Genomic DNA, 22,932 nt, shown 5'->3' with positions numbered 1-22,932 from the left:
GGGGGGGTTGGGGAGTAGAGAGGGGGGTTGGAAAGTAGAGGAGTGGGGTTGGGGATTAGAGGTGGGGTTGGGAAGTAGAGGGGGGTTGGGGATTAGAGGGCGGGGGGGTTGGGAAGTAAAGGGGGGGGTGGGGATTAGAGGTGAGGTTGGGAAAAGAGTGAGGGTTCGGGATTAGAGGGGGAGTTGGGGATTAGAGAGGGGGTTGGGAAGTAAAGGGGGGGTTGGGGATTAGAGGTGGGGTTGGGAAATAGAGGGGGGTTGGGGAGAAGAGGGGGGTTGGGAAATAGAGGGGGGGTTTGGGATTAGAGGTGGGGTTGGGAAGTAGAGGGGGGTTGGAGGGTAGAGGTGTGGGGTTGGGAAATAGAGGGGGGTTGGGGAGAAGAGGGGGGTTGGGAAATAGAGGGGGGGTTGGGATTAGAGGTGGGGTTGGGAAGTAGAGGGGGGTTGGAGGGTAGAGGTGTGGGGTTGGGAAATAGAGGGGGGGTTGGGAAGTAGAGGGGGGTTGGGGATTAGAGGTGGGGTTGGGAAATAGAGGGGGGTTGGAGAGTAGAGGGGGGGTTGGAAAGTAGAGGAGTGGGGTTGGGGATTAGAGGTGGGGTTGGGAAATAGAAGGGGATTGGGGATTAGAGGTGGGGTTGGGAAATAGAGGGGGGGTTGGGAAGTAGAGGGGGGTTGGGCATTAGAGGTGGGGTTGGGAAATAGAGGGGGGGTTGGAGAGTAGAGAGGGGGGTTGGAAAGTAGAGGAGTGGGGTTGGGGATTAGAGGTGGGGTTGGGAAGTAGAGGGGGGGTTGGGGATTAGAGGTGGGGTTGGGAAGTAGAGGGGGGGGTTGGAGAGAAGAGAGGGGGGTTGGAAAGTAGAGGAGTGGGGTTGGGGATTAGAGGTGGGGTTGGGAAGTAGAGGGGGGTTGGGGATTAGAGGTGGGGTTGGGAAGTAGAGGGGGGGTTGGAGAGTAGAGAAGGGGGTTGGAAAGCTAGAGGAGTGGGGTTGGGGATTAGAGGTGGGGTTGGGAAGTAGAGGGGGGGTTGGAGAGTAGAGATGGGGTTGGAAAGTAGAGGAGTGGAGTTGGGGATTAGAGGTGGGTTGGAAGTAGAGGGGGGTTGGGAAGTAGAGGGGGGTTGGGAAGTAGAAGGGGGTTGGGAAGTAGAGGGGGGTTGGGAAGTAGAAGGGGGTTTGGGAAGTAGAGGGGGGGGTTGGGAAGTAGAGGGGGGGTGGGGAGTAGAGGGGGGGTGGGAAGTAGGGGGGGGGTTTGGGGAGTAGAAGAGAGCACCAGCTGCTTTGTAAGTGGAGTCAGAGGACCAGGCAAGTAAATCTAATTTTTGCCCCCCCCCCCCCCCCCAACACATAAAGGGGCAGGTAACTATTGCCATCCAGGAACAGCCCCTCTGCAGGGGAGGATATTTGCTTTTTTTGCTTGTAAATGGATAGAAGTCATGAAGGGTTAAAGGTCCCATTCACACAATCACATGGGGGGGTTCCTGGGGATTTGCTGCTCCAATGAGAGGGAGGCTGACAGCTCCTGCAGCCAATCACAGCAGCATGCATAGAACTGTTCATGGAGCGATCACCTGCGAACAATCGGCCGGGACTCAGACTTCAATAGGTCTGCCTCCTGCAGCCAATCACCAGGAACCCCCCTTCCCCCGAGGTTCGCGGTCCCCATTCACAAAACTGTGCAAAGTGCAACAAATGTATCAAAGGATCCCATTCCTTCCCTGCAATCTCCTGATTGGTCTGCAGGTGGCGGTATCAGCAAAGAGGATTTCATGCCTGCAGATTATTACAACCCAAGTGCACAGTCAGAGACTGCAGACATACTACAGGAGACGGTCAGAGACTGCAGACAATGTACAGGAGACGGTCAGAGACTGCAGACATAGTACAGGAGACGGTCAGAGACTGCAGACATACTACAGGAGACGGTCAGAGACTGCAGACATACTACAGGAGACGGTCAGAGACTGCAGACATAGCACAGGAAACGGTCAGAGACTGCAGACATAGCACAGGAGACAGTCAGAGACTGCAGACATACTACAGGAGACGGTCAGAGACTGCAGACATACTACAGGAGACGGTCAGAGACTGCAGACATACTACAGGAGACGGTCAGAGACTGCAGACATAGTACAGGAGAAGGTCAGAGACTGCAGACATACTACAGGAGATTGTCAGAGACTGCAGACATTCTACAGGAGACGGTCAGAGACTGCAGACATACTACAGGAAATGGTCAGAGACTGCAGACATTCTACAGGAGACGGTCAGAGACTGCAGACATACTACAGGAGACGGTCAGAGACTGCAGACATAGCACAGGAGACGGTCAGAGACTGCAGACATAGCACAGGAGACGGTCAGAGACTGCAGACATAGCACAGGAGATGGTCAGAGACTGCAGACATACTACAGGAAATGGTCAGAGACTGCAGACATTCTACAGGAGACGGTCAGAGACTGCAGACATACTACAGGAGATGGTCAGAGACTGCAGATATGGTACAGGAGATGGTCGGAGACTGCAGACATAGCACAGGAGATGGTCAGAGACTGCAGACATAGCACAGGAGATGGTCAGAGACTGCAGACATAGTACAGGAGACGGTCAGAGACTGCAGACATAGCACAGGAGACGGTCAGAGACTGCAGACATAGCACAGGAGACGGTCAGAGACTGCAGACACAGTACAGGAGAGGGTCAGAGACTGCAGACATAGTACAGGAGACGGTCAGAGACTGCAGACATAGTACAGGAGAAGGTCAGAGACTGCAGACATAGTACAAGAGACGGTCAGAGACTGCAGACATAGTACAGGAGACGGTCAGAGACTGCAGACATAGTACAGGAGACGGTCAGAGACTGCAGACATGGTACAGGAGACGGTCAGAGACTGCAGACATAGTACAGGAGAAGGTCAGAGACTGCAGACATATTACAGGAGATGGTCAGAGACTGCAGACATACTACAGGAGACGGTCAGAGACTGCAGACATACTACAGGAGACGGTCAGAGACTGCAGACATAGTACAGGAGAAGGTCAGAGACTGCAGACATACTACAGGAGACGGTCAGAGACTGCAGACATACTACAGGAGACGGTCAGAGACTGCAGACATAGTACAGGAGAAGGTCAGAGACTGCAGACATACTACAGGAGATTGTCAGAGACTGCAGACATTCTACAGGAGACGGTCAGAGACTGCAGACATACTACAGGAAATGGTCAGAGACTGCAGACATTCTACAGGAGACGGTCAGAGACTGCAGACATACTACAGGAGACGGTCAGAGACTGCAGACATAGCACAGGAGACGGTCAGAGACTGCAGACATAGCACAGGAGACGGTCAGAGACTGCAGACATAGCACAGGAGATGGTCAGAGACTGCAGACATACTACAGGAAATGGTCAGAGACTGCAGACATTCTACAGGAGACGGTCAGAGACTGCAGACATACTACAGGAGATGGTCAGAGACTGCAGATATGGTACAGGAGATGGTCGGAGACTGCAGACATAGCACAGGAGATGGTCAGAGACTGCAGACATAGCACAGGAGATGGTCAGAGACTGCAGACATAGTACAGGAGACGGTCAGAGACTGCAGACATAGCACAGGAGACGGTCAGAGACTGCAGACATAGCACAGGAGACGGTCAGAGACTGCAGACACAGTACAGGAGAGGGTCAGAGACTGCAGACATAGTACAGGAGACGGTCAGAGACTGCAGACATAGTACAGGAGAAGGTCAGAGACTGCAGACATAGTACAAGAGACGGTCAGAGACTGCAGACATAGTACAGGAGACGGTCAGAGACTGCAGACATAGTACAGGAGACGGTCAGAGACTGCAGACATGGTACAGGAGACGGTCAGAGACTGCAGACATAGTACAGGAGAAGGTCAGAGACTGCAGACATATTACAGGAGATGGTCAGAGACTGCAGACATAGTACAGGAGACGGTCAGAGACTGCAGACATAGCACAGGAGATGGTCAGAGACTGCAGACATAGCACAGGAGACAGTCAGAGACTGCAGACATATTACAGGAGATGGTCAGAGACTGCAGACATAGTACAGGAGACGGTCAGAGACTGCAGACATAGTACAGGAGAAGGTCAGAGACTGCAGACATAGTACAGGAGAAGGTCAGAGACTGCAGACATATTACAGGAGATGGTCAGAGACTGCAGACATAGTACAGGAGACGGTCAGAGACTGCAGACATAGTACAGGAGATGGTCAGAGACTGCAGACACGGTACAGGAGACGGTCAGAGACTGCAGACATAGTACAGGAGACGGTCAGAGACTGCAGACATAGTACAGGAGAAGGTCAGAGACTGCAGACATAGTACAGGAGAAGGTCAGAGACTGCAGACATATTACAGGAGATGGTCAGAGACTGCAGACATAGTACAGGAGACGGTCAGAGACTGCAGACATAGTACAGGAGATGGTCAGAGACTGCAGACACGGTACAGGAGACGGTCAGAGACTGCAGACATAGTACAGGAGACGGTCAGAGACTGCAGACATGGTACAGGAGATGGTCAGAGACTGCAGACATAGTACAGGAGAGGGTCAGAGGCTGCAGACATAGTACAGGAGACGGTCAGAGACTGCAGACATAGAACAGGAAATGGTCAGAGAATGCAGACATAGTACAGGAGATGGTCAGAGACTGCAGACACGGTACAGGAGACGGTCAGAGACTGCAGACATTCTACAGGAGACGGTCAGAGACTGCAGACATAGTACAGGAGATGGTCAGAGACTGCAGACACGGTACAGGAGATGGTCAGAGACTGCAGACACAGTACAGGAGATGGTCAGAGACTGCAGACATGGTACAGGAGAAGGTCAGAGACTGCAGATATAGTACAGGAGACGGTCAGAGATGCAGACACGGTACAGGAGATGGTCAAAGACTGCAGACATAGTACAGGAGATGGTCAGAGACTTCAGACATGGTACAGGAGAAGGTCAGAGACTGCAGACATAGTACAGGAGACGGTCAGAGACTGCAGACATGGTACAGGAGACGGTCAGAGACTGCAGACATGGTACAGGAGACGGTCACAGACTGCAGACATAGTACAGGAGATGGTCAGAGACTGCAGACATAGTACAGGAGATGGTCAGAGACTGCAGACACGGTACAGGAGATGGTCAGAGACTGCAGACATAGTAGAGGAAATGGTCAGAGACTGCAGACATAGTACAGGAGACGGTCAGAGAATGCAGACATAGTACAGGAGATGGTCAGAGACTGCAGACATAGTACAGGAGATGGTCAGAGACTGCAGACACGGTACAGGAGACGGTCAGAGACTGCAGACACGGTACAGGAGACGGTCACAGACTGCAGACATGGTACAGGAGATGGTCAGAGACTGCAGACATAGTACAGGAGATGGTCAGAGACTGCAGACATAGTACAGGAGATGGTCAGAGACTGCAGATACGCTACAGGAGAGGGTCAGAGACTGCAGACAAAGTACAGGAGACGGTCAGAGACTGCAGACAAAGTACAGGAGACGGTCAGAGACTGCAGACACGGTACAGGAGACGGTCACAGACTGCAGACATAGTACAGGAGATGGTCAGACACTGCAGACATAGTACAGGAGATGGTCAGAGACTGCAGACATAGTACAGGAGACGGTCAGAGACTGCAGACATAGCACAGGAGAGGGTCAGAGATTGCAGACACGGTACAGGAGACGGTCAGAGACTGCAGACATGGTACAGGAGACAGTCACAGACTGCAGACATAGTACAGGAGATGGTCAGAGACTGCAGACATAGTACAGGAGAGGGTCAGAGACTGCAGACATGGTACAGGAGATGGTCAGAGACTGCAGACATAGTACAGGAGATGGTCAGAGACTGCAGACATAGTACAGGAGACGGTCAGAGACTGCAGACATAGCACAGGAGAGGGTCAGAGATTGCAGACATAGTACAGGAGATGGTCAGAGATTGCAGACATAGAACAGGAAATGATCAGAGACTGCAGACATAGTAGAGGAGACGGTCAGAGACTGCAGACATGGTACAGGAGAGGGTCAGAGATTGGAGTCGTGTTGCAGGAGAGTGTTGGAGATCTCGCTCTTTGTGAATGAGAAGATGGGAGGAAATCAGAGAAAAGGATACAATGTATATTCAATTAATCTCTAGAATAATCTTTTCTGTAATCAGCAAATCACAGGCTGCTATTGGCTGGGGCTCCCGGGGGCCACACAATAAGGGCCCATTGCAGCCCTGGAGGCAGAGTTTGGGTAGAGGGAGGAATGTGGCCCCAGAGCTCCTCCCATCCTCAGTTTGACCCCTCCCCCTATACAGATCCCTATATAAGACAGGTCCTCTTCATGGCGAGCGATCGCATCGCTCTGATTGGTCCTTCAGCCGCCTGTCTGTGTAATCCGATTATTAGGGAAGAATTTCCTGAGTGCACACATTCCATGCAGTACAGGTGACCCCCCCCTCCTCCTCCTCCCTCCCATCCCCCGGGGGGGGGGGGGGCACTTCCTGAGCAAACAGAAATATTTCCAATCCTGCGGATGGCGCGGCGTTTTACAGACGCGGATAAAAGGCGGAAAACAGACGAGCTTTGTGTCCCCGATCCACAATCAGCGCGTTTCATCCCCCTGGAGAGGGGGAGGGGGACTACTAATATTCATCAGATATATTCTCATCTCCCTGCCCCCCTTCCAGGTATTACCTCCCCCACAACGCCTTCTTCTGATCTCCTCTCCAGAAGGACAGCACCATCTTTGTTCAGGCATCATCCAGGGTCATCCTTCTACAGAGTTACAATGTACAGTCTGATCACTGGGGGACGGGAGACTGAGGAAATGGCTCCTCCTCCTTCTACAGAGTTACAATGTACAGTCTGATCACTGGGGGAGGGACATGTATAGAGGACACATGGGGCCCTTCTCATGTAATACCCCCAGGGGCCCCGGTCTTGTATAGAGGACACACACGCCCATCTCATGTGATACCCCCAGGGGCCCCGGTCTTTTATGGAGGACACATGGGGCCCTTCTCATGTAATACCCCCAGGGGCCCCGGTCTTGTATAGAGGACACACAGGGCCCATCTCATGTGCTACCCCCAGGGGCCCCAGTCTTGTATAGAGGACACACACGCCCATCTCATGTGATACCCCCAGGGGCCCCGGTCTTTTATGGAGGACACATGGGGCCCATCTCATGTGATACCCCCAGGAGCCCCGGTCTTGTATGGAGGACACAAGGGGCCCTTCTCATGTGACACCCCCAGGGGCCCCGGTCTTGTATAGAGGACACACTGAGCCCATCTCATGTGATACCCCCAGGGGCCGCGGTCTTTGATGGATGACACACGGGGCCCATCTCATGTGATACCACCAGGGGTCACGGTCTTGTATAGAGGACACACGGGGCCCTTCTCATGTGATACCCCCAGGGGCCCCAGTCTTGTATAGAGGACACAAGGGGCCCTTCTCATGTGACACCACCAGGGGCCCCGGTCTTGTATGGAGGACACACGGGGCCCATCTCATGTGATACCCCCAGGAGCCCCGGTCTTGTATGGAGGACACACAGGGCCCATCTTATGGGATACCCCCAGGGGTCCTGGTCTTGTATGGAGGACAAACTGGGCCCATCTCATGTGATACCCCCAGGGGTCCTGGTCTTGTAAGGAGGACACACTGGGCCCATCTCATGTGATACCCCCAGGGGCCCTGGTTTTTTATGGAGGACACACGGGGCCCATCTCATGTGATACCACCAGGGGCCCCGGTCTTGTATAGAGGACACATGGGGCCCATCTCATGTGATACACCCAGGGGCCCTGGTTTTTTATGGAGGACACACTTGGCCCATCTCATGTGATACCCCCAGGGGCCCCAGTCTTGTATGGAGGACACACGGGGCCCATCTCATGTGATACCCCCAGGGGCCCCAGTCTTGTATTAAGGACACACGGGGCCCATCTCATGTGATACCACCAGGGGCCCCCGGTCTTGTATGGAGGACACACGGGGCCCATCTCATGTGATACCCCCAGGGGCCCAAGTCTTGTATGGAGGACACACAGGGCCCATCTCATGTGATACCCCCAGGGGACCCCGGTCTTGTATGGAGGACACACTGGGCCCATCTCATGTGATACCCCCAGGGGCCCCAGTCTTGTATGGAGGACACACGGGGCCCATCTCATGTGATACCCCCAGGGGCCCCAGTCTTGTATTAAGGACACACGGGGACCATCTCATGTGATACCACCAGGGGCCCCCGGTCTTGTATGGAGGACACACGGGGCCCATCTCATGTGATACCCCCAGGGGCCCCCGGTCTTGTATGGAGGACACACTGGGCCCATCTCATGTGATACCCCCAGGGGACCCAGTCTTCTATGGAGGACACACGGGGCCCATCTCATGTGATACCCCCAGGGGCCCCGGTCTTGTATGGAGGACACACAGGGCCCATCTCATGTGATACCACCAGGGGTCACGGTCTTGTATGGAGGACACACGGGGCCCTTCTCATGTGATACCCCTAGGGGCCCCCAGCTTTGTTTGGTTTCCAGACAAGGCCCTTTTCATGCGTTCCCCCCCAGGGGCCCCCAGCCTTTTACAGGACATGTCAGGTCCTGGATCTCCCGTTCCTCCATCCGGCACAGCTGGGACTGCTTAACCGTCGCCATGTTCCCTACATGCCGGAAATCTCATTAAAGGTGAAATCGGAGCCGGATCCTCCGCACTTCGCCCCAGAAACAGATGACAACAATTGTGACTCCATGTGAACTTGTCCTGTGTGGTGGGGGCGGAGTCAGAGCTGGGGACGCACACAGAACCAATTTCTCATGTGTGAATTTTAGATCAGTTCTGGGCAGCCAATCATGGAACCCGTACAGTGATGCCCCCCGAGGTGTACGCTCCGCCTGGCACCGCCAAGACCAATGGGAGTTATCAACACCCCGTCAATCAGCGTGCTGAATATATGAAAGGCAGAGCATGGAGCATGTTGGGGGAGGGGTTGCAGAAATTGGCATTATCTATCTCACACTCCACACACTGGGAGATAATTCGGGAATATTCTGCTGTGTGCCAGATTCAGCACCAGAATGGCTGTAAAACTTTACTAGAAACTTTCATCTTTTATTGGCTCCCTCAGTCGTCACACGCAACGCATTTACTGCTGTGATGACCCAAAAACTGCGTCATCTCCGGAGACTTATAAATCGCATTTCATGATGGAGAAATGGAGGAGGATTCTGAATACGAGATTTACCTGACACAGAACAGACCAACAAACAAACATATCAATAATCATCACAGATCAATCACCCGATAATAATCATCACAGATCAATCACCCGATAATAATCATCACAGATCAATCACCCAGAATCATCACAGATTAATCACCCGATAATAATCATCACAGATCAATCAACTGATAATATTCATCACAGATCAATCACCTGATAATCATCACAGATCAATCACCCAATAATCATCACAGATCATTCATCTATAATTATCACAGATCAATCACCTGATAATAATCATCACAGATCAATCACCAGATAATAATCATCACAGATCAATCAACCGATAATATTCATCACACATCAATTACTCGATAATAATCATCACAGATCAATCACCTGATTATCATCATCACAGATCAATCACCCGATAATAATCATCACAGATCAATAACCTGATTATCATCATCACAGATCAATCACCAGATAATAATCATCACAGATCAATCACCAGATAATCATTATCACAGATCAATCACCAATAATTATCACAGATCAATCACCCGATAATAATCATCACAGATCAATCACCCAATCATCATCATCACAGATCAGTCACCTGATAATAATCATCACAAATCAATCACCCCCGATAATAATCATCACAGATCAATCACCCGATCATCATCATCACAGATCAATAACCTGATTATCATCATCACAGATCAATCATCTGATAATAATCATCACAAATCAATCACCCGATAATAATCATCACAGATCAATAACCTGATTATCATCATCACAGATCAATCACCAGATAATAATCATCACAGATCAATCACCAGATAATAATGATCACAGATCAATCACCAATAATTATCACAGATCAATGCCCCGATAATATTCATCACAGATCAATCACCCGATATTGATGATCCGTGGATGTCGCTGCAGGAGATACATTGTGACAGGTAATTCTATTTATAAATGATTCCCCCCCCCCCCCCGTATTTATAATTGGGTACAAATATAACAATGTGTGAATTCGGGGGGAAAGCTGTGTGAAAACATTTATAAATAGACCCCCCCCCCCACCTTACAGTGTTAAAGTTGATGCCCCCCCCCCTGTGTATAATAAACAATTGTCATTTGTCTGTAATAAAATCCCGTCTTCCCCTCTCTTCTCTCCTCTGGCCTCCCATGCTATTGAACCCCAAATCTCTCCTCTCCCCCCCCCATGCTATTAGACCCCAATTGTCTCCTCCCCCCCTTCATGCTAACAGACCTCAAATCTCTCCTCTGGCCCCCATGCTATTAGACCCCAAATCTCTCCTTTGGCCCCCATGCTATTAGACCCCAAATCTCTCCTCTGGCCCTCCATGCTATTAGACCTCAGATCTCTCCTCTGGCCCTCCCCATGCTATTAGACCCTAAATCTCTCCTCTGCCCCGCCCCCCCCATGCTATTAGACCCTAAATCTCTCCCCCCCCCCCCCCCATGCTATTAGAACCCAAATCTCTCCTCTGGCCCTCCCCATGCTATTAGACCCTAAATCTCTCCTCTGGCCCTCCCCATGCTATTAGACCCTAAATCTCTCCTCTGCCCCCCCCCATGCTATTAGTCCCCAAATCTCTCCTCTGACCCCCCACACTATTAGACCCCAAATCTCTCCTCTGGCCCTCCCCATGCTATTAGACCCTAAATCTCTCCTCTGGCCCTCCCCATGCTATTAGACCCTAAATCTCTCCTCTGGCCCTCCCCATGCTATTAGACCCTAAATCTCTCCTCTGGCCCCCATGCTATTGGACCTCAAAGCTCTCCTCTGGCCCCCCATGCTATTAGACCCCCAAATCTCTCCTCTGGCCCCTAATGCTATTAGACCCCAAATCTCTCCTCTGGCCCCCATGCTATTAGACCCCAAATCTCTCCTCTGGCCCTCCATGCTATTAGACCCTAAATCTCTCCTCTGCCCCCCCCCCCATGCTATTAGACCCCAAATCTCTCCTCTGGCCCTCCCCATGCTATTAGACCCTAAATCTCTCCTCTGGCCCTCCCCATGCTATTAGACCCTAAATCTCTCCTCTGCCCCCCCCCATGCTATTAGTCCCCAAATCTCTCCTCTGACCCCCCCACACTATTAGACCCCAAATCTCTCCTCTGGCCCTCCCCATGCTATTAGACCCTAAATCTCTCCTATGGCCCTCCCCATGCTATTAGACCCTAAATCTCTCCTCTGGCCCTCCCCATGCTATTAGACCCTAAATCTCTCCTCTGGCCCCTAATGCTATTAGACCCTAAATCTCTCCTCTGGCCCCCATGCTATTGGACCTCAAATCTCTCCTCTGGCCCCCCATGCTATTAGTCCCCAAATCTCTCCTCTGACCCCCCCACACTATTAGACCCCAAATCTCTCCTCTGACCCTCCCCATGCTATTAGACCCTAAATCTCTCCTCTGGCCCTCCCCATGCTATTAGACCCCAAATCTCTCCTCTGGCCCCCATGCTATTAGACCCCAAATCTCTCCTCTGGCCCCTAATGCAGCTGATCGGACTGAGATCAGTCTGATTGGCTGCTTGTCTGGCCGCTGGTGGCCAGGTAATCAAAGGGGCGGAGCCTGAAGTGAGGAATACCTTTCGCTTCTGGTTTCCAGGGTTACAGGGAGAGGGGAATGACGTCAGTTCCTCTCTCTGTCCCAGGCAGCCATGGCCGCCAGCCGCACCGCGATGGGACTGGAGAGCCCGGGAGAGACGGTGGGAGGGGGGGGTGGGACACGCTTCCACCACCCACAGAAGTGATCAAGTGGCTAATTAGCGACTCAGATCACTTCTGCTTTGTGGGGAATCGCCGGCTAAAAATAACGGTATCGGGATGATGCCTGTAGGTGCACCCAACGTCCCGGTATAACCACTGAACCCAGGAACGTACGGGCACGTCTTTGGGTAGGAAGTGGTTAATGTGACGCAACGCTTCTGATTACATTGATACATAAAGTGACGTCACCCCGCAAAGGTGGTTATCAGGCATTTTAGGTGAGGTGAGATCCCGTGGGGACAAGTCCGTACAATAAACTCCTCTGATTGGATCCTTTTTTCTCTGTAAAATATCCCATTGGAAGCGTTTGGTAATCAATAGAAGTTATGGATCTTCCTCCTCGGATTCAGGGATCTCCACTTAGGGGTTAAGCTGGAGGTATATTTTCCATGTATGCGGCGCTCGCTACCCCGCGCCTCTTCGCCTTTCCAGTTGCTATTCAGGAACTTGTAAGTGGAATGTTGAGGCGGAGGATCCAGCGCCCGGCACTGTGTTCTCTGTGTCTGGGCCGGAAACCTGAAGCCGCTGGCTGGGAATGTGACCCCCGGGGGCCCGCAGACTAAATTTAGGAGGCAAAGGTTTCCACGGCCAGCAATGTACAGATGTGAGGACTGCTGGCGGCCTCTGGGCTGAGCGGACACCGGAGGAGACCCAAAAAACACCAGCCGTGACCGAACAACCACCGGCTGTGCCCGAACAACCGCCAGCCGTGACCGAACAACCACCGGCTGTGACCGAACAACCGCCAGCCGTGACCGAACAACCACTGGCTGTGACAAAACAACCACTGGCTGTGACAATACAACCACCTGTCACCGGAGAACCCCCACCTGTGACCAAACAACCACCGGCTGTGACCAGAGAACCACCACCTGTGACCAAACAACCACCGGCTGTGACCAAACAACCACCTGTAACCGAACAACCACCTGTGACCAGAGAACCACCACCTGTGACCGAACAACCACTGGCTGTGACAATACAACCACCTGTCACCGGAGAACCCCCACCTGTGACCAAACAACCACCGGCTGTGACCAGAGAACCACCACCTGTGACCGATCAACCACCGGCTGTGACCAGAGAACCACCTGTAACCGAACAACCACCTGTGACCAGAGAACCACCTGTAACCGAACAACCACCTGTGACCAGAGAACCACCACCTGTGACCAAACAACCACCTGTGACTGGAGAACCACCACCTGTGACCAAACAACCACCTGTGACCGGAGAACCACCACCTGTGACCAGAAAAACACCTGTGACTGGAGAGCCACCACCTGTGACCAAACAACCACCTGTGACCAGAGAACCACCACCTGTGACCAAACAACCACCTGTGACCAGAGAACCACCACCTGTGACCAAACAACCACCTGTGATCGGAGAACCACCACCTGTGACCAAACAACCACCTGTGACCAGAGAACCACCACCTGTGACCGAACAACCACCTGTGATCGGAGAACCACCACCTGTGACCAAACAAGCACCTGTGACCGGAGAACCACCACCTGTGACCGAACAACCACCTGTGACCAGAGAACCACCACCTGTGATCAAACAACCACCGGCTGTGACCAAACAACCACCTGTGACCGGAGAACCACCACCTGTGACCGAACAACCACCTGTGATCGGAGAACCAGCACCTGTGACCAAACAACCACCTGTGACCAAACAACCACCTGTGACTGGAGAACCACCATCTGTGACCGGAGAACCACCATCTGTGACCGGAGAACCACCATCTGTGACCGGAGAACCACCATCTGTGACCGGAGAACCACCATCTGTGACCGGAGAACCCGCTACAAACAGATAAATACGTCAAAAGATTTGTACTGCTGTTCAGCCAGACTTATGATCCCCAAACTCTACTGCAGGGCAGGCACAACCGGGGCACCCATCCGTCTGCTGGCTGGAACAGAACTCCGCCATTTGTTTCCATGTATCGGAATTTCTGAATCACAATTGTAACAAATTTCAACGAATCCAAAATAAATTATAATGAAACGAATGATTTAAATTCAAAAACAAATTTGAATTAGAAATGGAAACATTTTGCAAGAAAATGCAGGAAGGTAAAACGTGAAATGAGATGATGATTCCTACTTAGGCTGCTGAATAGAATAGAATAGAATAGAGTAGAATAGAATAGAATGGATACAGGCATCTTCTGAAATTCGAATTTCAAATCGATGAAAAAATAACAAATATAGGAAATGAGTTCTGAAAACGAATCATGTAACAAAATAATTAACCTAATGAATGTGTGCCAGTGGGGATGGTGGCAACCCTCATAATGGGCACAGCAGGTGCATGGAGGAACTCCGCTTTGTGTTCACAAATAACTGACACACATCAGCTCGGGGTCTCAGAAGTTTGCACCCCGCCGATGGAGCAACGGGCGAATGTTCTGATCCCAGGAGGAGGTTCTGTACGCCCCGAAACGCATTTTATATTATAAATCCCCAAATCAATTATCAGACGCTATGATTGTGTGCCGCCCTAAAGATACAACGTGTCCCGCCCATAATATACAACGTGTCCCGCCCATAACATACACCGTGTCCGGCCCATAAGATACAACGTGTCCCACCCATAATATACAAAATGTCCCGCCCATAATATACAACGTGTCCCACCCATAATTTACAACGTGTCCCACCCATAATATACAAAGTGTCCCGCCCATAATATACAACGTGTCCCGCCCATAATATACAAAGTGTCCTGCCCATAATATACAAAGTGTCCCGCCCATAATATACAACGTGTCCCGCCCATAATATACGTGTCCCACCCATAATATACAACGTGTCCCGCCCATAATATACGTGTCCCACCGATAATATACAAAGTGTCCCGCCCATAATATACAAAGTGTCCCGTCCATAATATACAACGTGTCCCACCCAAAATATACAAAGTGTCCCGTCCATAATATACAAAGTGTCCGGCCCATAATATACAACGTGTACCGCCCATAATATACAAAGTGCCCGCCCATAATATACAACGTGTCCCATCCATAATATACAAAGTGTCCCACCCATAATATACAAAGTGTCACGCCCATAATATACAATGGGTCCCGTCCATAATATATAAGGGGTCCCGTCCATAATATACAAAGTGTCCCTCCCATAATATACTGTACAACGTGTCCCGCCCATAATATACTGTACAACGTGTCCTGCTCATAATATACTGTACAACGTGTCCCGCCCATAATATACAAAGTGTCACGCCCATAATATACAAAGTGTCACGCCCATAATATACAACGTGTCCCGCCCATAATATACAACGTGTCCCGTCCATAATATACAACGTGTCCCGTCCATAATATTCAACGTGTCCCACCCATAATATATAAGGGGTCCCGCCGATAATATACAAAGTGTCCCGCCCATAATATATATAATGTGTCCCACCCATAATATACAAAGTGTCCCACCCATAATATACAACGTGTCCCGCCCATAATATACGTGTCCCACCCATAATATACAACGTGTCCCGCCCATAATATACGTGTCCCACCCATAATATACAAAGTCTCCCGCCCATAATATACAACGTGTCCCGCCCATAATATACGTGTCCCACCCATAATATACAAAGTGTCCCGCCCATAATATACAAAGTGTCCCGTCCATAATATACAACGTGTCCCACCCAAAATATACAAAGTGTCTGGCCCATAATATACAACGTGTCCCGTCCATAATATACAAAGTGTCCGGCCCATAATATACAACGTGTACCGCCCATAATATACAAAGTGCCCCGCCCATAATATACAACGTGTCCCATCCATAATATACAAAGTGTCCCACCCATAATATACAAAGTGTCACGCCCATAATATACAACGGGTCCCGTCCATAATATATAAGGGGTCCCGTCCATAATATACAACGTGTCCCGCCGATAATATACAAAGTGTCCCTCCCATAATATACTGTACAACGTGTCCCGCCCATAATATACTGTACAACGTGTCCCGCCCATAATATACAAAGTGTCACGCCCATAATATACAAAGTGTCACGCCCATAATATACAACGTGTTCCGCCCATAATATACAACGTGTCCCGTCCATAATATACAACGTGTCCCGTCCATAATATACAACGTGTCCCGTCCATAATATTCAACGTGTCCCACCCATAATATATAAGGGGTCCCGCCGATAATATACAAAGTGTCCCACCCATAATATACAAAGTGTCCCGCCCATAATATACAACGTGTCCCACCCATAATATACGTGTCCCGCCCATAATATATAACGTGTCCCGCCCATAATATACAACGTGTCCCACCCATAATATACAACGTGTCCCACCCATAATATACAACGTGTCCCACCCATAATATACAACGTGTCCCGTCCATAATATTCAACGTGTCCCACCCATAATATATAAGGGGTCCCGCCGATAATATACAAAGTGTCCCACCCATAATATACAAAGTGTCCCGCCCATAATATACAACGTGTCCCACCCATAATATACGTGTCCCGCCCATAATATATAACGTGTCCCGCCCATAATATACAACGTGTCCCACCCATAATATACAACGTGTCCCACCCATAATATACAACGTGTCCCACCCATAATATACAACGTGTCCCCTCCATAATATACAACGTGTCCCGCCCATAATATAAAACGTGTCCCACCCATAATATACAACGTGCCCCGCCCATAATATATAACGTGTCCCACCCATAATATACAACGTGTCCCACCCATAATATACAACGTGTCCCACCCAGAATATACAACGTGTCCCACCCATAATATACAACGTGTCCCCTCCATAATATACAACGTGTCCCGCCCATAATATAAAACGTGTCCCACCCATAATATACAACGTGCCCCGCCCATAATATATAACGTGTCCCACCCATAATATACAACGTGTACCGCCCATAATATACAACGTGTCCCGCCCATTATCACCAAACCAAGAGCAACTCTTCTTATCAATTCACAAACTGCAACATACAACAACCTGCAACATGCAACTAACTACAGCATACAGAAAACAAACTGCAACATTCAACAACGTGCAACATTCAACTGCAACATATGATAAATTGCAACATACAACAAACTGTGACATACAACAAACTGTGACATACAACAAACTGTGACATACAACAAACTGTGACATACAATAAACTGTGACATACAATAAACTTCCCCCTTAACTAAAGGACAGGAAACTCGCCATTTTGTTTAGAAAGTTTGGAGACTTCTGTCCTGGATCTCAGAGGAGAGGAGAGATGATCTGCTCTTTCCTCACCACTATGGACCGGTCACGTGACCCGCCCGATCCTATGACATATATGGGGTACAATGACCAGTATGAGCAGGTGGCAGACATGAGGTATAGGGGGCACAATGACCAGTATGAGGAGGTGGCAGAGGTGAGGTATGGGGGGCGCAATGACCAGTATGAGCAGATGGCAGAGGTGAGGTATAGGGGGCACAATGACCAGTGGCAGAGGTGAGGTATAGGGGGCATAATGACCAGTATGAGCAGGTGACAGAGGTGAAGTATAGGGGGCACAATGAAAAGTATGAGGAGGTGGCAGAGGTGAGGTATAGGGGGCACAATGGCCAGTATGAGGAGGTGGCAGAGGTGAGGTATAGATGGTACAATGACCAGTATGAGGAGGTGGCAAAGTTGAGGTATAGGGGGTACAATGACCAGTATGAGCAGGTGGCAGACATGAGGTATAGGGGGCACAATGACCAGTATGAGGAGGTGGCAGAGGTGAGGTATAGGGGGCACAATGGCCAGTATGAGGAGGTGGCAGAGGTGAGGTATAGATGGTACAATGACCAGTATGAGGAGGTGGCAAAGTTGAGGTATAGGGGGTACAATGACCAGTATGAGAAGGTGGCAGAGGTGAGGTATGGGGGGCTCAATTTGCAGTATGAGCAGGTGGCAGAGGTGAGGTATAGGGGGTACAATAACCAGTATGAGTAGGTGGCAGAGGTGAGGTATAGGGGGTGCAATAACCAGTATGAGTAGGTGGCAGAGGTGAGGTATAGGGGGTACAATGACCAGTATGAGGAGGTGGTGACAGATGTGAGGTATAGGGGGCACAATGACCAGTATGAACAGGTGGCAGAGGTGAGGTATAGGGGGCACTATGACCAGTATGAGGAGTTGGTAGAGGTGAGGTATAGGGGGCGTAATGTGCAGTATGAGCAGGTGGCAGAGATGAGGTATAGGGGGCACAACGACCAGTATGAGTACGTGGCAGAGGTATAGGGGGTGAAATGACCAGTATAAGCAGGTGGCAGAGGTGAGGTATAGGGGGTAGAATGACCAGTATGAGCAGGTGGCAAAAGTGAGGCATAGGGGGGCTAAATGACCCGTATGGGGAGATGGCAGTGGTGAGGTATAGGCGGCACAATGACCAGTATGAGCAGGAGGTATAGGAGGCACAATGAGCAGTATGAGCAGGTGGCAAAGGTGAGGTATAGGTGGTAAAATGATCAGTATGAGCAGGTGGCAGAGGTGAGGTGTAGGGGGGTACAATGACCAGTATGAAGAGGTGGCAGAGGAGAGGTATAGGGGGCAAAATGTCCATTATGAGGAGGTGGCCGAGGTGAGGTATGGAGGGCACAGTGACCAGTATGAGCAGGTGGCATAGGTGAGGTATAGGGGGCACAATGACCAGTGTAAGCAGGTGGCAGAGGTGAGGTATAGGGGGTACAATAACCAGTATGAGGAGTTGGCAGAGGTGAGGTATAGGGGGCACAATGATCAGTATAAGCAGGTGGCAGAGGTGAGGTATAGGGGGAACAATGTCCAGTATGAGGAGGGGGCAGTGGTGAGGTATATGGCTTACAATGACTAGTATAATTAGGTGACAGAGGTGAGGTATGGGGGGCACAATGACCAGTATGAGCAGGTGGCAGAGGTGAGGTATAGGGGGTACAATGACCAGTATAAGGGGCTGGCAAAGATGATGTATAGGGGGGCACGATGTCCAGTATGAACAGGTGGCAGAAGTGAGCTATGGGGGGTACAATAACCAGTATGAGGAGGTGACAGAGGTGAGGTATAGGGGGCACAATGACCAGTATGAGGAATTGACAGAGGTGAGGTATAGGGGGTACAATAACCAGTATGAGGAGGTGGCAGAGGTGAGGTATAGGGGGCACAATGACCAGTATGAGGAGGTGGCAGAGGTGAGGTATAGGGGGCACAATGACCAGTATGAGGAGTTGGCAGAGGAGAGGTATAGGGGGCGCAATGTGCAGTATGAGCAGGTGGCAGAGATGAGGTATAGGGGGCACAACGACCAGTATAAGCAGGTGGTAGAGGTGAGGTATAGAGGGTAGAATGACCAGTATGAGCAGGTGGCAAAAGTGAGGCATAGGGGGGCAAAATGATCCATATGGGGAGATGGCAGTGGTGAGGTATAGGGGAACAATGACCAGTATGAGTAGGTTGCAGAGGTGAGGTGTAGGGGGTACAATGACCAGTATTAACAGATGGAAGAGATGAGGTATAGGGGGCACAATGTCCAGTATGAGGAGGGGGCAGTGGTGAGGTATGGGGGGACAATGACCAGTATGAGGAGGTGGCAGAGGTGAGGTATGGGGGGACAATGACCAGTATGAGGAGGTGGCAGAGGTGAGGTATGGGAGGCACAATGATCCATATGAGTAGGTGGCAGAGGTGAGGTATAGGGGGTACAATGTTCAGTATTAACAGATGGAAGAGATGAGGTATAGGGGGTACAATGACCAGTATGAGGAGGGGCAGTGGTAAGGTATATGGGGTACAATGACCAGTATAAGCAAGTGGCAGAGGTGAGGTATGGGGGGCACAATGACCAGTATGAGGAGCTGGCAAAGAAGAGGTATAGGGGGCACAATGACCCATATGAGCAGATGGCAGAGATGAGGTATAGGGGGCACAATGTTCAGTATGAGGAGGTGGCAGAGGTGAGGTATGGGGGGACAATGACCAGTATGAGGAGGTGGCAGAGGTGAGGTATAGGGGGCACAATGACCAGTATGAGGAGGTGGCAGAGGTGAGGTATGGGGGGCACAATGACCAGTATGAGAAGGTGGCAGAGGTGAGGTATGGGGGGTACACTGACCAGTATGAGCAGGTCGCAGAGGCGAGGTATAGGGGGTACAATGACCAGTATGAGGAGGTGGCAAAGATGAGGTATAGGGGGCACAATGACCCGTATGAGCAGATGGCAGAGATGAGGTATAGGGGCAAAATTTCCAGTATGAGGAGGTGGCAGAGGTGAGGTATAGGGGGCACAATGACCAGTATGAGCAGGTGGCAGAGGTGAGGTATGGGGGGTGCAATGACCAGTATGAGCAGGTGGTAAAGGGCGTACAATGACCAGTATGAATATTTGGCAGAGGTGAGGTATAGGGGGTACAATATCTAGTATGAGCAGGTGGCAGAGGTGAGGTATAGTGGGCACAAAAACCCGTATAAGGTAGTGGCAATGGTGAGGTATAGGGGGCACAATGACCAGTATGAACAGGTGGCAGAGTTGAGGTATAGGGGGCACAAAAACCCGTATAAGGAAGTGGCAATGGTGAGGTATAGGGGGCACAATGACCAGTATGAACAGGTGGCAGAGGTGAGGTATAGGGGGCACAATAACCAGTCTGAGCAGGTGGCAGAGATAAGGTATAGGGGTATAATGACCAGTATGGGCAGGTGGCAGAGATAAGGTATAGGGGGTATAATGACCAGTATGAGCAGGTGGCAGAGCTAAGGTATAGGGGGCACAATGACCAGTATGAGCAGGTGGAAGGGGTGAGGTATAGGGGTACAGATTGACTGAGGGCTGAGACTGGTATACAATGAGCTGGCAGAAGTGATGGGGACAATGTATGGCAGGGGTAGAAAGTGGCACAGATTTGAACCCAATGGACAGATATGCTGATTGTATGGTGGAGTAGAATGTTGGTACCTGGAAGTGTTCGCCCAGCTCGTAGACCTCTCCTCTGTACTCACAGCCAATCTTCTCGCAGCGGGGGCAGCAGTCGGTGGGGTAGTGACTGACATGCATGCAGGCAGGTGGCAGGGCGGTGCACTCTGTCCTGGCACAGGCTGGTCCCTCAGAGGTACACTCACACTGGGTGCAATGGTCTGAGTCCAGAAAATACCACTCACCAACATAGTACACGCTGCCATTCGCTTCACACGTGTTCACCTGGTGGGCCGCAGACAATCCCACCTGGCTTATCAGGAGCAGGCAGAGCAGTGTGGTGGGCACACACCTCTCCAACCTGGTGACACTGCTGGTGGATTCCATGATTGGGGACACAGGTGCAGGAGGAGACGATAAATCCAGACAACCCTTCCAACAATCTTCTTCCAAGGTCGTTGTTCTGTACAGAGGTCCTCTAGGACAAGTGTCAGTCTACGGGAAGTCAGGACCAGCCTTGGTACGAATCTACAATGATGTCTGTAAGACACACGGTCCTCTACATGATCTCCCAACAGGGTTAGTGTGTGTGTAGTTGGAGGGAAAGTTTGCAGACAAGTTCAGCCTCAGAAATAGTTAATAATGATGACAAGTGTCCAGCACCAGTATCTGTATTGGTGAGCAGCTCCGGATTTACCGGGAAAGGAGCATCCAGGACTTCAGACTCCGAATACTTTATTATTCCCAATGTCCTAGGATAAAATCTGTAGGGATCCAGAGGCTCAGAGTGGACTCTTTAGGATCAGAGTTGGTCCAGTTGTTGGGTAGATCCCGAAGGCTCGAGGCGTATCCAGTAGATGGTTAGATTCCCGGAAAGTGGTGTAGATACTTGTCGCTCACAGTGAATCCCGTGGTTTGGTGGATCCCATTGAATCCTGTGCTTTTGGTATAACACAGCTGAGTAATTTTTTATTTGCAGTTAAGGAAATGCTTTAGGGGTGTCTTAACTTCTTCTTCTTCTAAGGTCCAAGCAGTTCTGTGGTTTGATGGATTCGGATGGCTCACATTCAATTCTGTGGTTCTCGGGATCTCAGTGAACCCTGACTTTTGGTGGGTCCCAGAAGAACACTGTGGTTTGGAAGACCTCAATAAACAGTGATGTCTGATGGATCTCAGTGAACCTTGAGGTTTGGTGGCTTACAGTGAACCCTGAGGTTTTGGGGATCCCAGTGAATGCTGTGGTTTGGGGGATCCCAGTGAATCCTTTGGTTTGATGGATCTCAGTGAACCCTAGTGTTTGACTTACAGTAAATCCTGTGGTTTGGTGTATCTCAGTGAATCCTGATGTTTGGAGGATCCTAGTGAATCCTGGTGGATCTCAATGAATCCTGTGGTTTGGTGGATCTCAGTGAATCCTGTGGTTCGGGGGGATCTCAGTAAATCCTGTGGTTTGGTGGATCTCAGAGAATCCTATGGTTTGGTGGATCTCATTGAATCCTGACGTTTGGAGGATCCTACTGAATCCTGGTGGATCTCAATGAATCCTGTGGTTTGGTTGATCTCAGTGAATCCTATGGTTTGGGGGATCTTAGTGAATCTTTTAGTTTGTTGGATCTCTGTGAATCCTGTGGTTTGGTGGATCTCAGTGAATTTTTTGGTTCGGAGGATCTCAGTAAATCCTGTGGTTTGGTGGATCTCAGCGGATCCTATGGTTTGGGGGATCTTAGTGAATCCTTTAGTTTGTTGGATCTCTGTGAATCCTGTGGTTTGGTGGATCTCAGTGAATCTTGTGGTTTGATGGATCTCAGTGAATCTTTTGGTTTGTTGGCTTTAAGTGAATCCTGTGGTTTGGGGATCTCAGTGAATCCTGTGGTTTCGTAGATTTAA

The 22,932-nt window shown here is 50.4% G+C and overlaps 1 protein-coding gene across 1 annotated transcript in view; it reads right to left on the bottom strand.

Annotated features, from left to right (window-relative positions):
- The window catches only part of LOC309561879 (von Willebrand factor C domain-containing protein 2-like), a 28,241-nt gene extending 6,754 nt beyond the window's left edge, over positions 1–21,487 (bottom strand). Inside the window, exon 1 of the mRNA XM_082265944.1 lies at positions 21,088–21,487. Coding sequence (XP_082122070.1) covers positions 21,088–21,432 — 345 coding nt within the window. The 5' untranslated portion in view covers positions 21,433–21,487. The remainder of the gene's footprint in view (positions 1–21,087) is intronic.
- Between the last annotated feature and the right edge of the window lie 1,445 nt (positions 21,488–22,932).

This window comes from Pelophylax lessonae (genome assembly GCF_965119305.1).
Source record: "Pelophylax lessonae genome assembly, chromosome: 8".
Lineage (NCBI taxonomy): Eukaryota > Metazoa > Chordata > Amphibia > Anura > Ranidae > Pelophylax > Pelophylax lessonae.
The sequence above is the reverse complement of the archived record's forward strand: the minus strand, read 5'-3'. Positions and strand labels throughout refer to the sequence as shown.